This window comes from Phoca vitulina, unplaced genomic scaffold, assembly GCF_004348235.1.
Source record: "Phoca vitulina isolate PV1807 unplaced genomic scaffold, GSC_HSeal_1.0 scaffold7, whole genome shotgun sequence".
Classification (NCBI taxonomy): domain Eukaryota; kingdom Metazoa; phylum Chordata; class Mammalia; order Carnivora; family Phocidae; genus Phoca; species Phoca vitulina.
The window spans coordinates 31,259,059-31,274,310 of NW_022589710.1; the positions used below are offsets into that span (position 1 = coordinate 31,259,059).

Below are 15,252 nucleotides of genomic sequence, written 5' to 3' on the forward strand. Positions count from 1 at the left end.
TTTTTTCAGAACTAAGGCCAGTTTTGTTCATCATAAAATCAAACCCTATTTTAGAATATTAGGAGATACGCAGTATATTAAAGGTTTTTGTTCACTGGTTTGTCTTCTCATGTGAATTCCACATGAATGTTTCAAAGGCAAGAATCTTACTTATCTTTATATTTCTAATGTCTAGCAAAGACATTTGACAGCTGATTTTTTTTTCAATGTACAAGTGAAAGAAATAGTTCTAGAAATAGCAAATGATTTGGAGCCAAAGCCAAGTGTTCCGACCCTGGCTCTGCCACTTATTAGTTGTGGAGTTCATTTTTTGATGGGAGGATATTAATCGAGTTATAATTTTTAAAGACTCCAATTTTTTTGAGATACATGTTAAATCATTTACAGGTAAAATGATATCTGTGATTTGTTTCAAAATTATATGTGAAGGGTAAAGTGGATGGGGGGATTATAGATGACACAAGTTAGCCATGGGTTGGTAATTGTTAAAGGTGGGGAACAGGTAGATGGGATATGCATAATTTATATGTAACCAATATAGTATATGAGCGCTATTTTGTTTACTTTTAAACGTGTGATATTTTCATAATGAAAAGTTAAAAAAATTTCAGAAATTACTCCTTTGACCATGATATGATGGTGCAAATAATATATAGGATAACCTAACTGCATATGTAAATGTAAATTATAGGTTCAGAAAGAGGAAGCAGTGATATTTGGAAGCATCAGTTTTATTATGATAATAAATTAAGATAATAAATTTCTAGAGGGAAATGTTAATTTTTATGCAGGAAAAACCAAGTTATCTAGTTTGTTTTATGACTGCTTTAAATGAACACTGGATTTTAAAAAGACAGAATAATTGTATAATTCAGGTTTCTTCAAGGCAATTTGTATGACAAATGTGTGTATTATAAATAACACGATGCCACCTAATAAGAAATGCTATCGATTAATGTAGAAGCGTTGGTTAATTTACTGACCTAAGTTCCCTGCCTACACTGGTCACTCAGTAAATGTTAAACAGATACATGAATATAATAGTTTTGTTTTTATTGTTACCAGGAAGAGGAAAAACGTGATGAAATTCCAGAATACTCTGAACCAGTTCTGGAGTTTAACAGAAGTGTTAAAGTTGTTTCTACAAAATATAATGGTCCTCCATTCCCGCCAGTTGCTTCTACTTTTCAGCCCACTACTGATGTTCTAGATAAAGTAATTCAGAGAAAAGAAACATTGGAAAATAGCTTAATTCAGTGGTGAGTTTACAGTGGTGTTGGTGTGAACAGAATCGTAGTAGCAGATTTAAATAGAAAGATTTAAGTTTTAGTTGAAAATCTTCCTTGTCTCCTTTTGTTTATTAAACTTGTCCTTTGCTACAGTTGCTGGGAACTATTTGATATGATGTGAGGGTTTAACTAGTTGTTGAAGGTATTGTTTCTTTTCTTGAATATTTGTATTTAGGCTGTCTATTATGGCAAAAGAGGCTGTTGTTAAGTAACAAAAGCCTTAAAAATGTACATATTCTTTTTTTTTTTAATGTACATATTCTTTAGTCCAGTGATTCACATCCAGAAATTCCTAAGGAAATAATTATGGTTCTGCTACTCAGCCACAGACTACTTAGTACATATAGTGCTTACCATAAACAAGGCATTGTTCTGCTTGTTACTTCTATAAACTTATGAACTCTGTTTTTATCTCTGTTTTTACCTGTGAGAAACTTTAAGGAAGTTATGGAATAAACTAAACTGAATAGTAATAGTTATCAAGATTAAACTTAGAAGAATATTAAATGATGTTGAACGATATTAATAAAGAGTATTTAATGATGTTGAAAGATATTATTAATTACAAGACCTTACTCAAAAATAAATGTGCAGGGGCGCCTGGGTGGCTCAGTTGGTTAAGCGTCCGACTCTGGATTTCGGCTCAGGTCATGATCTCACGGTCGTGAGATTGAGCCCCACATTGGGCTGTGTGCTGGGCGTGAAGTCTGCTTAAGATTCTCTCTCCCCCTCTCCCTCTGCCCCTTCCCGCCCCCCACCCCCACTTGCATGTGCACTCTCTCTCTCAAAAAAAAAAAAACAAACAAACGCAACAACAACAACAAAACAAAAATAAATGTGCATAGGGAAAAATTTGAAAAACATATACCAAATTGTTAGCTGTGTTTATCCACGAGTCTGGGATTATGTGTGAGCCTTATCTATTTTTTTAACTTATATATTTTCTAATTTCTCTACAATGAATATCTATTACATGTATAATAATAATTTTTCATCAGCCTCTTAGGTGCTCTAAAGAAATGTACAGAAGTGGTCTCCTGTTGTGTTCCCCTTTTCCTTCCTCCTCTCCTTCCTCTTTCATTTCTGAAAAATGACCTCGGAAATAAATTGTCTTACCTTTTTAAGAGGAAAACTACCTGTATTGCAGTCTATATATTTATTTCTTTGAAGAGAGGGCAGCTGGACTTCTTTTCTAACTCTGATCTTGTGTGCTATTATATAGGTGCTTTCAGAGTAGGGAACCCAACATTTTAGGTACATGATATATCAGATAATCCTTGACCTAAACCTTATTATGAATTTAAGAGGTCTGTTAAACTTTTCATTAGACTAATCTGCAAGTTTATTAAATGAAATTTAAAATTGTCTCCCACATGGAGATTCTGTTTCACGTGGTTTATTTCACTGGGAGATACTTATTTTTTCTTTCCATATTCAACTTTCAGAATTACTACTTTCACAGGTAAATGTTTGTGTCCATGGGTAAAGTTTATTTTTAAGGGTGTTATTTCTAACACTTTATACATTCAGTCAAATTTAGGAATCCTCAACTTTTATTCCCCAGGGTAGAACAAGAAATAATGTCAAGAATTATCTCTGGGCTCTTTCCCATCCAACAACAGGCCATACCTAATGTCAGCGCTTCAGTCAGTGAGACAAGTGAACCATTGACTTCTGACATCGGTAAGTGAAATGGAATCTTTTACTTTTTTTTGGTATTGAAAGATAAAACCTTGGGGCACCTGGGTGGCTTAATTGGTTGAGCATCTGACTCTTGATTTTGGCTCAGGTCATGATCTCATGAGTTGTGGATAGAGCCCCACGTTGGGCTTTTCACTCAGTGGGGAGTCTGTTTGAGATTCTCTCTTTCCCTCTGCCCCTCCCTGCACACACGGGCTCTTTCTCTCTCTAATAAATAAATAAATCTTTAAAAAAAAAGGTAAAACCTTCAAGTCGTGGATTTATGTATTTTAGAAGTAAGTTTAGAAGATAGGCTCTTACTTCCAATATCATTTCCCTGTTTTCTCTATAGTGGTGGTAAGTTTTCTCTCACCTCCGTATTTCATACTGCAGCATTCAGATTATTCTATCCCTCCATCCCTCCCACCCCAAATCTCTCTATTACTTCCCATAGCACTTTGTATATATATTTGGTATGGGAACTATCAGATCGGATTACGATTGGTTTACATATCTGTTTCACTAGACTATAAATTACTCGGGATTACAGATGTTTCTCCTTCAGTGCCTAGCCTTTGCCACCTAATGAGACTTTAGGTATTCACTGAATGGACGATTGAGCCTCTTTATGGAACCTGAATCATTCTCTTCATCTTTCCTCCTGTTCCTCTTCTGTCTTCTTTCCTTCTTTCTTCCTTTTCCTCCTCCTCCTCTTCCCTCTTCTCCCCTCTCCTTTTCCATCAGCTTCTTTGAGGTATAGTTTACTTGCCATAATATTCACCAATTCTAAGTGTACAGTTTGGTGAGTTTTGATAAATAAACACAATTATGTATTAGCCACACAATCATGATAGAGAAAAACAATTCCATTGTTCCAACAAGTTCGTTCATGCCACTTTGTAGTCCCATGCCTACTGGGCACTAACAGCCACTGATCTGCTTTCTATTACTGTATTTTTGCCTTTACTAGAATTTTATATATATGTAGTTGTATAATATGTAGCCTTTTGTGTCTGCCTTTATTTAGCATATGGCTTTGACAATCATGTTTTATGCATGTAGTAATATTACATTGTATGGATCTATCATAATTTGTTAACACAGTTGCCAGTTGATGGAAATTTGTAGTCTTTTCATTTGGGGCTATTGTAAATAAAGCTATGATATGGATATTTCCAAGCAAATCTTTTAGACACATCTTTTAAGTTCTCTTGGTCATATGGTAAAGAGGTGTTTAACTTTATAAGAAACTGCTAAATATTTTGAGGCTGTTCTATTTTGCATTCCCAGCCAGCAGTGCATGAGAACTCCAGTTGCTCTACATCCTCACCAGCACTTGGTGTTGTCAGTGTTTTTAATTATAGACATTCTGTAAGCGTGTAGAGATATCTCATTATTTGCATTTCCCTAATGACTAATGTATATTTTTTTCATGTGCTTATTTGCCACCTGTACACTTACTTTGGTGAAATGTCCTTTTAAATCTTTTGCCCATTTTTAAATTGAGGTTTGTGTCTTCCTATTACTGAGTTGTAAAAGTTCTTTATTTATTCTGGATACAAGTCCTTTATTGGATATATTTTGCAAATAGGTTCTCCTAGTTTGTGTCTTGCCTTTTTATTTTCTCAGCATTATCTTTTGAAAACCAGAAGGTTGGGGCACCTGGGTGGCTCAGTCGGTTAAGTTTCTGCTTTGGCTCTGGTTATGATCCCGGGGTCCTGGGATCAAGCCCTGCGTCAGACTCCCTGCTCAGTGGGAAGTCTGCTTCTCCTTCTCCCTCTGCTGCTCTCTCTGCGGCTCCCCCTGCTTGTGCTCTCTCACTCTTGCTCTCTCTCAAATAAAAAAATAAATAAAATCTTTAAAAAAAAAAAAAAGAAAAAGAAAACCAAAAGGTTAATTTTCATGAATTTTAATTTATCAATTTTCCTTTTATAGTTTGTGTTTTTTGGCATATTATTTATGATTCTCAAAATCATTAAGCTTTTCTCCTATGTTTTCTTCTAGATGATGTATGGCTTCAGACTGCATTTAGGTCTATGGTACATGTTGAGTTAACTTTGATCCCTACTTTACACCATATACGAAGTTTTTTTTTAGTATATAGATATCCATTGTTCTAGCATTATTTCTTGAAAAGATTATCCTTTCTCCCAATGAATTGTTTTGACACTGTTGTTGAAAATCAGTTGGCTAAATATGTATGAATCTGTTTCTGGGCTTTTTTTCTGTCCCTTGATCAGTAAGTCTGTTTTTATGTCAATACCACATTATTGTAATTTAAAAATAAGTCTTGGGGCACCTGGGTGGCTCAGTCGTTAAGCGTCTGCCTTCAGCTCAGGTCATGATCCCAGGGTCCTGGGATGGAGCCCCGCATCGCATCGGGCTCCCTGCTCAGCAGGAAGCCTGCTTCTCCGTCTCCCATTCCCCCTGCTTTTGTTCCCTCTCTCACTGTCTCTCTCTGTCAAATAAGTAAATAAAATCTTTAAAATAAATAAATAAAAATAAGTCTTGAAATTGGATTGTGTAAGTTCTCCAAATTTGTTCTTTTTTTAAGATTTTATTTATATATTAGAGAGAGAGAGTGTGTGCCTAAGCATGACCAGGTGGAGGGGCAGAGGGAGAAGGAGAGGAACAGGCAGACTCCCCACTGAGAGCAGAGTCGGACAAGGGGCCTGATGCAGGGCTTGATGAGGGGTTCTATCCCAGGACCCTGAAATCATGACCTGAGCCAAAGTCAGACGCCTAACTGACTGAGCCACCCAGGCGTCCCTTTTTCTTCTTTTTAAAACATTCCTATGTATCATTACCTCTATTTTTTTGCTTTCTCTCCAGTCCAGAATTACCTACTTTTCTTCCTTCATAGACTATCTTTTAACTGCCCAAATCCTAGACTTCAGAGCCTATATTTATGGCTTATACTTTCTCATTGCCCACTTTCTCTTTAGTCCTTATGGAGCTTTCTGCCCTTTCCCTAATGAAACTCCTCTCTCACAGAATTTGGTTGTCAAGAATAACCTTTTTTTCCAAATCCTTATCTTCCCTCATGGGTCTAGCATGGGTGCTGTTGACCACCTCTAATTCTTTTTTTTTTTTAAGATTTTATTTATTTATTTGACAGAGAGAGAGAGAGACAGTGAGAGAGGGAACACAAGCAGAGGCAGAGGGAGAGGGAGAAACAGGCTTCCCGCGGAGCAGGGAGCCCGATGCGGGGCTCCATCCCAGGACCCTGGGATCATGACCTGAGCCGAAGGCAGACGCTTAACGACTGAGCCACCCAGGCGTCCCAACCACCTCTAATTCTTAAAATGTCCTACTCATTTTGGTTTCTTAGAATCCATTCTGTTGTTGTTTCTGCTATCTTTTTGATTTCTTTAGGACTTTATTTCATCATCATTTTTTTTTTTCCCTGTTCAGTTGCTCACCCCTAAACCACACATCTAGGCTGCAAACTTGCAGTTCTGTCTGTTGATGAATATTCTACTTGATGCTCCACTGGCATCCCAAACTTGACATGTCCAAAGTTTTTCTAGCCCCACCTGCCCTTTCTTTGTTTCTGTTTACATTAATATCAGAATTTTCCAAGTGCCCAATCGCCAAAGCTTTGGAGTTATTATTTGTTCTATTTTCTTTTCTTTATTTTTCCTCATCTCCACCCGGCCATAGCCTGTACCCTCACTCCATACAATTTATTGTTGCATTTAGTTAATTCTTCCTGTTTAGTATAACTTGAATGCCTCCTCCACTGCTACCACCCCAGGATTTCTTTCAGCACTTTTGGAAGGAAGGGAAGAAATGATCAACAAAGTTATGAGGAAATTTATGTTTTCCTGAGTGAAAATCTTAAAATTTCCAAATTGGACATTTAGATCCTATTCTCTTCTATTTAAAGGCATGTGTGTTTGCTTTTGTTTTGCCTATATCTGGGTAGGGCTTTTTGGCCTTTATAACAGAAATGTTCTAATTTCTGATCATGCTGAAACAATAAATTATAAGAACTGAAAAGGAGACGTATCTACATATACTGTCAAATACAAATTTGACATTTGATAGTGTTTGCTATGGTAACTTCAGAGTAAATTGCTGTTACTTATCCCTCAACAGGTGATCTCAAGACACCTGTAACCACTTTTAGGGAATTCTGGATCTTGCTGCCTTAGTTGTACTAATTAAGGAATACTCCTTAGAGAGGTTATGTCTGCATCAGATTGTATTGATCATCGTTTACATGTTTTCCACACAGAGCTTTAGAAATACAGCCCACTTTAAGTCTAGTGAAGTCTGTTAGGGAAGTTTTACTCAATTTTATGTACATTCATACAAGTAAAAATTATAACCCATTTGAATTATTAATATACCTATATAGCTTCCAATGTCAAGCATAAACTACTATAAAAGTTTGAGTAGGATTAGCCTGTAGTGTTAATAACTGATGTATCTGCAACTGGAAGGAAGGAAGGTTTGTCTTCATTTATGAAGCAGCTATTATTTCTCTAAAATCCCCCACAGTCATTGGGTCTTTGTGTTTTGTTATTTATTTATTTATTTAAAAGATTTTTATTTATTTGAGAGAGAGAGAGAGAGCGAGTGAGAGAGCACGAGTCAGGGGGAGAGGCAGAGGAGAAGCAGGCTCCCCACTGGGCAGGTTGCCCAACTCTGGGCTGGATCCCAGGACCCTGGGACCATGACCTGAGCTGAAGGTAGGCACTCAACCGACTGAGCCACCCAGGCGCCCCTGTGTCTTTGTGTTTTGACCAAGATCTATCATAGGGTTTCCTGTTGCCCTGTTCTTGAAAATGTGGGTTGTTTTCAGATGAGAACATTTGATGTGGATACAAGTCCTTTTTATCACTAAATTCTGAAGTGGTAGGGAAGAGGCCATGTAAGTAAAGTTTTCATCTGGGTGTTTTCCTCCCCTTTTTGGTTTGTTAAAGAGGGTGCTCATTATGTGAGTTATCATACACATATGTTTGCATCTCTAAAATTTTAAGAATTAAGATTTGGATTGCAGGCATGTTTCTTGCACACTTATTCTGAAATTCTTTCATTTTCTTTCTTTTTTTTTTTTTTTAGTGGAAGGAACTAGCAATGGTGCCCTCCAGCTTTTTGTTGATGCTGGGGTTCCTGTGAATTCAGACATGATTAGCCATTTTGTGAACGAGGCTCTTGCTGAGACCATTGCTGTCATGCTGGGTGACAGAGAAGCAAAGAAGCAAGGTCCTGTCGCTACAAGTGTTTCTGGGGATGTTTCAGCAAGCAACACATACTTGCCGGTAGGAGTGACTCTCCTTTCATGACTTGGAGTCCTGGGGAATTTTTGATACATTTATTAAAAAACAGTAAGATGGACAAATTTTAAATTAGGTATCACAATAAGATCATACTTTGTGGTGGAGATTGATTTTTTTGTTGTTGTTGCTATGATATTATAGTAGTATTTTCCCCAGCATTTAACTTTTAAATCTATAGAAAAGTTGAAAGTATAATACAATGAATGTCTGTATACCCTTTATCTAATATTTACCAATTGATAACTTTTGACGTATTTTATGTCTTTATATGTTATATATTCTTTAAAAATCATTTGGAAGTTGCAGATATTATGACATTTCACTTCTGAAAGCAGCAGTATCTCCTAAGAACAAGATACTTTATTACATAATCAAAATGCCATCATTATAATCCTGAAGAAATTTAACATTGATATGTTAGTACTATGTAATATAGAGTCCATATTCGAATTTCCCTTTTGTTCAAAAAATATCCTTTATAGATTTTTTTAAAATTCAAGATATAGCCAATGTTCACACATTACTTTGGGTTATTATATAAACTGCTATTTTTAATCTTCAAAAGAAAATATATTTTAGGCACTTTTGTTGTTTGTTTCATCACTGTTACTATGCTAAATGGTTTCTAACCTATTATAGGAACGGGGAATTATACAAAACCAAAATAGACTCTATACTACTACCAGATGTTTAAAACTTTGTAGTCACTTCTGATTCTATAGATCATGAGGGCATCATTTTATATGGGTGAAACATTTAAACTACCTCATTTGAGGTATAAACAAAGTTACATATTTGAATTTTATAGAGATTGGTATAATGTAATTGGCATGATGTGATTAGTGTGCCAGAGATTAGGTACATAGTTTTGGTCTGTGCTTTTTTAGCTAATTGGTCATGCATGCGGTGCAGATGTTGTCAGGGTTATGGCTTTCTCTGTGCTAATTAACGTTGGTATGTTTTCTGCCCATATACTGCATATACTCTCATGAGGGTGATTGAATGAGAAAATGTAAAAAATTCAGTATAAATAGGCAGTATATACAGTTGTTAAGAGCATAGACTTGGGAGTTGGGAAGATCTGAATTTGAACCCTCCGCTCTGTTGCTTTAGTTTCATATGTATAATAGAGAAAATACATAGAGTTTAAATAACCAGGACTTTACCAAAATCTGCTTACTGAGTATCTGGGAGGGCAAGCTCCCTTTCCCCACTGCCATATTGTTCATTATCTTCAGAATTGTCATGACTTTTCTTGGTCCTTTGATCTTCCAAATATATATTACAATTTAGTTTTCAAGTGCCATGAAAGCTTTTTTGAGGATTTTTATGGGAATTGATCCGATTTTGATTGGTTTAATTTGGAGAGAATTGCCATCTTTATGATACTGTTATCATCTTAGCCAAGATTTTGTGGAAAATATAGTGAGATGATGAATGAGAAGAGCTTCATCTAGTGCCTGGAATTTGGTACTCAATAACTAATTGTTTATCATCATTATCCATTACCAATACTAGTTAGAATACCTTCAAATTCTCTCATGATGATGGTCAGTAATTTGAAAACAGTGCTCTTATGCTGTTGTTTTATGTAGTCAAGAGGAAAGAAATAAAGGCTGAGAATATGCTAATTATTAAGCAGTGCCATAGAATTTCTAATATGCTTCATGGTTTTAAAATTGCATATCAATTTTCAACTCATAATCAAAATAAAGGCTAATTACCCTCCTGTATACAGATGTTTTAGAATGAGAAGAAAAAAAACAATGTATTTGAAAAAATAGGTAAAAGACATGTCTAGACAGTTCACACACACAAAAGAAATACAAATGGCCCATATACATATAAAAAGATGGTTAGTATCACTGATAATAAGGAAAAAAAATCACTGAAACCTCATTTTTACTTACTAGATTGGTAAAACACCAGAAGTTTGATAATGACATTGTGTAGAAAACCTTGGGGAAAAGGGAATTCACATACCTTCTTGTGGTTACTGTACAATAATATAACCCTGCAGAGGGAAATTTGACAGTATGTATTCAAATTAAAAATACAATTAACCCTTTAACCAAGCAGTCCCACTTTTAGGAAGTTATCCCACAGATAATCTATACACATATGAAATTATGTTTGATGACTCTAGGGAAGGGAATTAGGTAGATAGGATATGGCCAGGAAAGGAGACTTAATTCGCACTATCTTTCTTTTGTACCTTTTTGAATTTGAATAATTATCTATTTTACAAATCCATTTTAAAGTGTTTACTTTTTCCTTCCTCAGTCCTTTCCATCTCCATATTGTCTTCATTTCATCCCCCCCGCTTTTTCTTATCTTTCCATTGCTTTTTACAAGCTCTGTTCTTTTGTGCTAAAAGGCTGCTCTTTGATATCTTGTCAGTTAAAATACTTCCTTTCTGTTACATGGCCTACCCAGCTTGTGTTTGCATTTGATTTTCAGCTGTATATTCACTGTATCTTCCTCTCTATATTAGAAGAGAGAGCCTTAGATTTCTTTGGGGTCTACTTCAGAGGCAGAGCTATTTCAATAGCCTGAGGGTTTCTGCAGGCTAGTCTTGAAACTAACAGCTAGAAGTTCAAGGTAGGGCTCCGTTTCTTCCCCATTCATTTAAATTCTCTGTAATCTCTGAATGAGCTCATTTCATTGTTTTACATTATCTTTATTTGGGTGATTATAATATCTTGGGTGATTATTGATATCTTGTTTTATTTATTTTAGGCAAGAGTATGTACCCCAGTGGCTACCCCACAGCCAACTCCTCCTCACTCACCTTCATCACCTCCTAAGGAGCTTGTGTTAGTAAAAACTCCAGATTCTTCTCCCTGTAATTCAGATCATGATTTAGCTATTCCTGCAAAAGAAATACTTGCTGAAAAAGGTAGAAACCTTATTTCTGTACATCAGTTTTTATCTAATAACTATTATATAAGATTACATGGTTTATTTTATGTTTTATAGATTAATATGCACATACCTTTTGCTTATTAGGTTTTAATAAATCATTTTTTCTTGCAAGGAAACTAAGAAATTGGTTGCCACTTTTTAAAGTATATGATCTAGGGGTACCTGACTGCCTCAGTTAGTAGAGCATGCGACTCTTGATCTCAGGGTTATAAGTTTGAGCCCCACATTGGGCTTAGAGGTTACTTAAAAAAATAAAACATCTTAAAAAAAAAAACAGTTAAAAAAGTATAGGATCTAATACACACTTAGACTACTTTTAAGTTCAGGGGTGCCTGGTTGGCTCAGTCGGTTAAGCGTCTGCCTTCAGCTCAGGTCATGATCCCAGCCAGGGTCCTGCATCGGGCTCCCTGCTCAGTGGGGAGTCTGCTTCTCTCTCTGCCCCTTACCCCACTCGTGCTCTCTCTCTCCAATAAATAAATAAAATATTTTTTAAAAAAGACTACTTTTAAGTTCATGGCAGTGTAAAAGTGATAGGTCTTTTCAAGATTATTTTCTTATACTTTACTAAATTAATTTGGGAATTTTCCCATTAATGGCCATTATTATTATTATTAATGATTATTGCCATTATTTGTACACCAAAATGTTAAGAAATTCCTGAAGCAACATATCTTGCCTTCCTATGGAGTTGTTTATTGACTTTTTAAATTTCTTTTTAAACAAAAAATCTTTAGGAAGTGATACGCCTACCATCACACTTGTTAATACTCCAGCGGTTACCCCTACTACGACACCTCCTCCTGCAGCAGCTTTTTCCCCAACTTTGTCAGAGATTTCCATCGATAAATTGAAGCTGGCAGACCCAGAGCTTCCTAAGCCATGGAGTGATGGAGACCTGCCACTGGAAGAAGAGAATCCTAACTCTCTTCAAGAAGAACTTCACCCAAGAGCTATGTAAATGATAACATATTCACTTTCAGAAACTGCATTTCATCTTAAGTTGACACAAAGGATCCATTGAAAACATCAGAAATGATGAAGCTTTATAAACCACAAGCTATTTTATACTTTAGTAGAAAGAAGTTTCATAAACTTTAAGTTTTTAAAATTTTTACCAGATTTACTTATGCCTTCAATTCTTTTTTAAAACATTTTTTGTGAAACAGATTAAAATATGTATTGTTATAATATTGTTAGTAAAATAGAAAATGATTTCTCCTCAGAGTGAATCTTCATTTACACTGATCAGTTAACTTTTATATTACTGTGCAGATTTATTTTAGAGATGGTAGAACTTTCAAGATGGTCTATGATTAAAGCATGAAAACAATTTTGGAAAAATAAATCTTGGTAATTATAGTAGTGCAGATTATAGAAACACTTTGCTAAAGGAGACCTTTGAATCAGGTTTTTAAAATATAAAAATTAATATAGGCCTTCAGTGACCTAATAAGTTCAAAATATGTCTTTTTCTTCTTAGTGTAATGTCTGTGGCCAAGGATGAAGAACCTGAGAGCGTGGATTTCCCTGCTCAGCCTGCACCTCCAGAACCTCCGGTTCCATTTACACGACTTCCTCCTGGCACCAAGGCCCCTTCCCCCACACAGATGCCAGCTTCTGATTCATCAACAACGGAGAGCACCTTGAGCGCTACTGTCACGGAAACCGAGACTTTAGATAGACCCATCTCTGAAGGAGAGATTTTATTTAACTGTGGTCAAAGAGTGGCTCCCAAGAGTAAGTTAACTTGTATCAATTGATTTCACTGGTTACATTATGATAATTTCTAATACTTTTCTATGTCTAGTGTTTTTACTTAATTTTCAAGATTAAACATGGTATAATAGAAAGAATATGGACTCTGCAAGGTAACTTTTCTGTGCCTTAACTTCAGAAAGTAAAATCTTGCTCATAAATCTCACCTTCCAGAAATAATATCACTCTTAATAGTTTGGGGTATACCCTTCCAGTCTGTTTCTTTCTATGCATATGTAGATACCTAAATACGTGTGTGTGTGTGTGTGTGTGTGTGTACTTTTACCTTTAAAAATAGGATCATACTATATATGTTGTTTTGAAGCCTGAATTTTTTTACCTAATAACATATTGTGGACATCTTTTTTATCAATACATATAGCTGTACTTCATTTTTTTAAGTTGTGTGTAGTCTATTAAAACAATGCCATAGTGGTTGGCATGTAGATTGCTTTCAATATTTCCATACTATTCGTAAAAAATAACCCTCCAATGACCATTCTTACACACACACACTTTGTGCACCTATCTGATTAATTCCTTAGAATACATTCCTAGAAGTGGACTTGCTGAATCAGAATATGCACCTTTAAGGGGCGCCTGGGTGGCTCAGTCGTTAAGCATCTGCCTTCGGCTCAGGTCATGATCCCAGGGTCCTGGGATCGAGCCCCACATCGGTCTCCCTGCTCATCGGGAAGCCTGCTTCTCCATCTCCCACTCCCCCTGCTTGTGTTCCCTCTCTCACCGTGTCTCTCTCTGTCAAATAAATAAATAAAATCTTTAAAAAAAAAAAAAGAATATGCACCTTTAAAATAGTGATACATTGCCAACATGCTCTTTAGAAAGGTTAACCAGTTTTTAATTTTAAGCAGTTTTTAATTACATCAGTAGTATTTAGGAGTGCCTCTTTCTCAATTTCATAGTTACCTTGATATCTATAGTTTTTTTTAAATTTCTGACAGCTGATAGGTAAAACAAAAATCTCATCTTTGTTATAAAATGTACTTTTAAAAAAACTGGTGAGATTGAGTAGCTTGTGAATTATTTATGAACAGTATTTTTATTGTATGGTCAAATGTAATGTTCTATGGCTTTATGGTAAGATTGTTTACGAAATTTATGTTTCTTCTGTTTTCTAAATTTTTATAATGTAATTTCTAGTTTTAGGAGATGAAGGACTATATTTGATGAACCTAAATGATAGCTTATCCAGTACTCTGCATGATGCCCTTGAAATGGTAAGAAATTATTGGCTCCATATTGAATTCTGACACAAAGAATGTTTTGATGAATTTGTTGCCATTGATCAGGGTTTTTTCTCAGATATTTGAGTTACAGGTATAAAATTTAATAAAATATCCATGAAGGAATTTAAGGCTTCTTGCACATTTCATTATCATATTTGCACATTTCATTATAATTGTGAGAATGAAAAGAAAATTATTAACCTCTGTGGCTCCAGTACTTGAAAAGTACACAGTTAATGTAATTATGTAATGAAAATCTAGCTCAATGCAAATTGTCATATGGGTATAGTGCCTTTATAATATTTCAGACAGGGCTTTATCCGTTTAAACTTGCTCTCTTATGATATACTTGTTATTTTTCCCTAATCAGGTTATAATTCTTTGTGCTAAAAATAATTGAATTTATTGGCATAAGAAAAAGAAACTGAAATAGGACACAGTAGTACCAGCACTTCCTAGTTATTACCTAGCTCTATGGAAGAAAAAGTTGGCATTTAAAAACATGATTACAGGGGCTCCTGGGTGGCTCAGTTGGTTAAGCACCTGACTCTTGATTTTGGCTCAGGTCATGATCTCAGGGTCCTGGGATGGAGCCCCATGTTGGGCTCTGCACCCAGTGGGAAGTCTGCTTGAGGATATTCTCTCTCTCTCTCTCTGTGTCTCTCTCTCTCTCCTCTGTCCCCCTCTGCCCCTCCCCTCACTCTCTTTCTTGCTTGCTCTCTCTCTCAAATAAATAAATAAATCTTTAAGAATATATATATATATATATATATATATATATATATATTATTATAGGGGTGCCTGGGTGGCTCAGTTGGTTAAGTGGCCAACTCTTGATCTCAGCTCAGGTCTTGATCTCAGGGTTATAAGTTCAAGCCCCACATTGGGCTCCATGCTAGGCATGAAACCTACTTAAAAAAAAAAAAAAAAAAATATATATATATATATATGTTTATATTTAAATTATATATAATTTTTATAATATGTGTAATATCAATTAGTATTACAATATATATACAATCAATTATTACATATCTACATATAAATATCATATAGAAATGATAATAG

At 35.4% G+C, this 15,252-nt stretch overlaps 1 protein-coding gene across 5 annotated transcripts in view; it reads left to right on the forward strand.

Moving 5' to 3' along the window:
• KIAA0586 (KIAA0586 ortholog) overlaps window positions 1-15,252 on the forward strand; it is a 108,350-nt gene that overhangs the window by 39,391 nt on the left and 53,707 nt on the right. For all 5 annotated transcript variants that reach the window (XM_032405207.1, XM_032405206.1, XM_032405209.1 and 2 more), the window contains 7 exons: window positions 1,066-1,259; window positions 2,854-2,972; window positions 8,040-8,239; window positions 10,997-11,156; window positions 11,917-12,136; window positions 12,663-12,919; window positions 14,099-14,175. In XM_032405207.1, coding sequence (XP_032261098.1) covers window positions 1,066-1,259; window positions 2,854-2,972; window positions 8,040-8,239; window positions 10,997-11,156; window positions 11,917-12,136; window positions 12,663-12,919; window positions 14,099-14,175 — 1,227 coding nt within the window. The remainder of the gene's footprint in view (window positions 1-1,065; window positions 1,260-2,853; window positions 2,973-8,039; window positions 8,240-10,996; window positions 11,157-11,916; window positions 12,137-12,662; window positions 12,920-14,098; window positions 14,176-15,252) is intronic.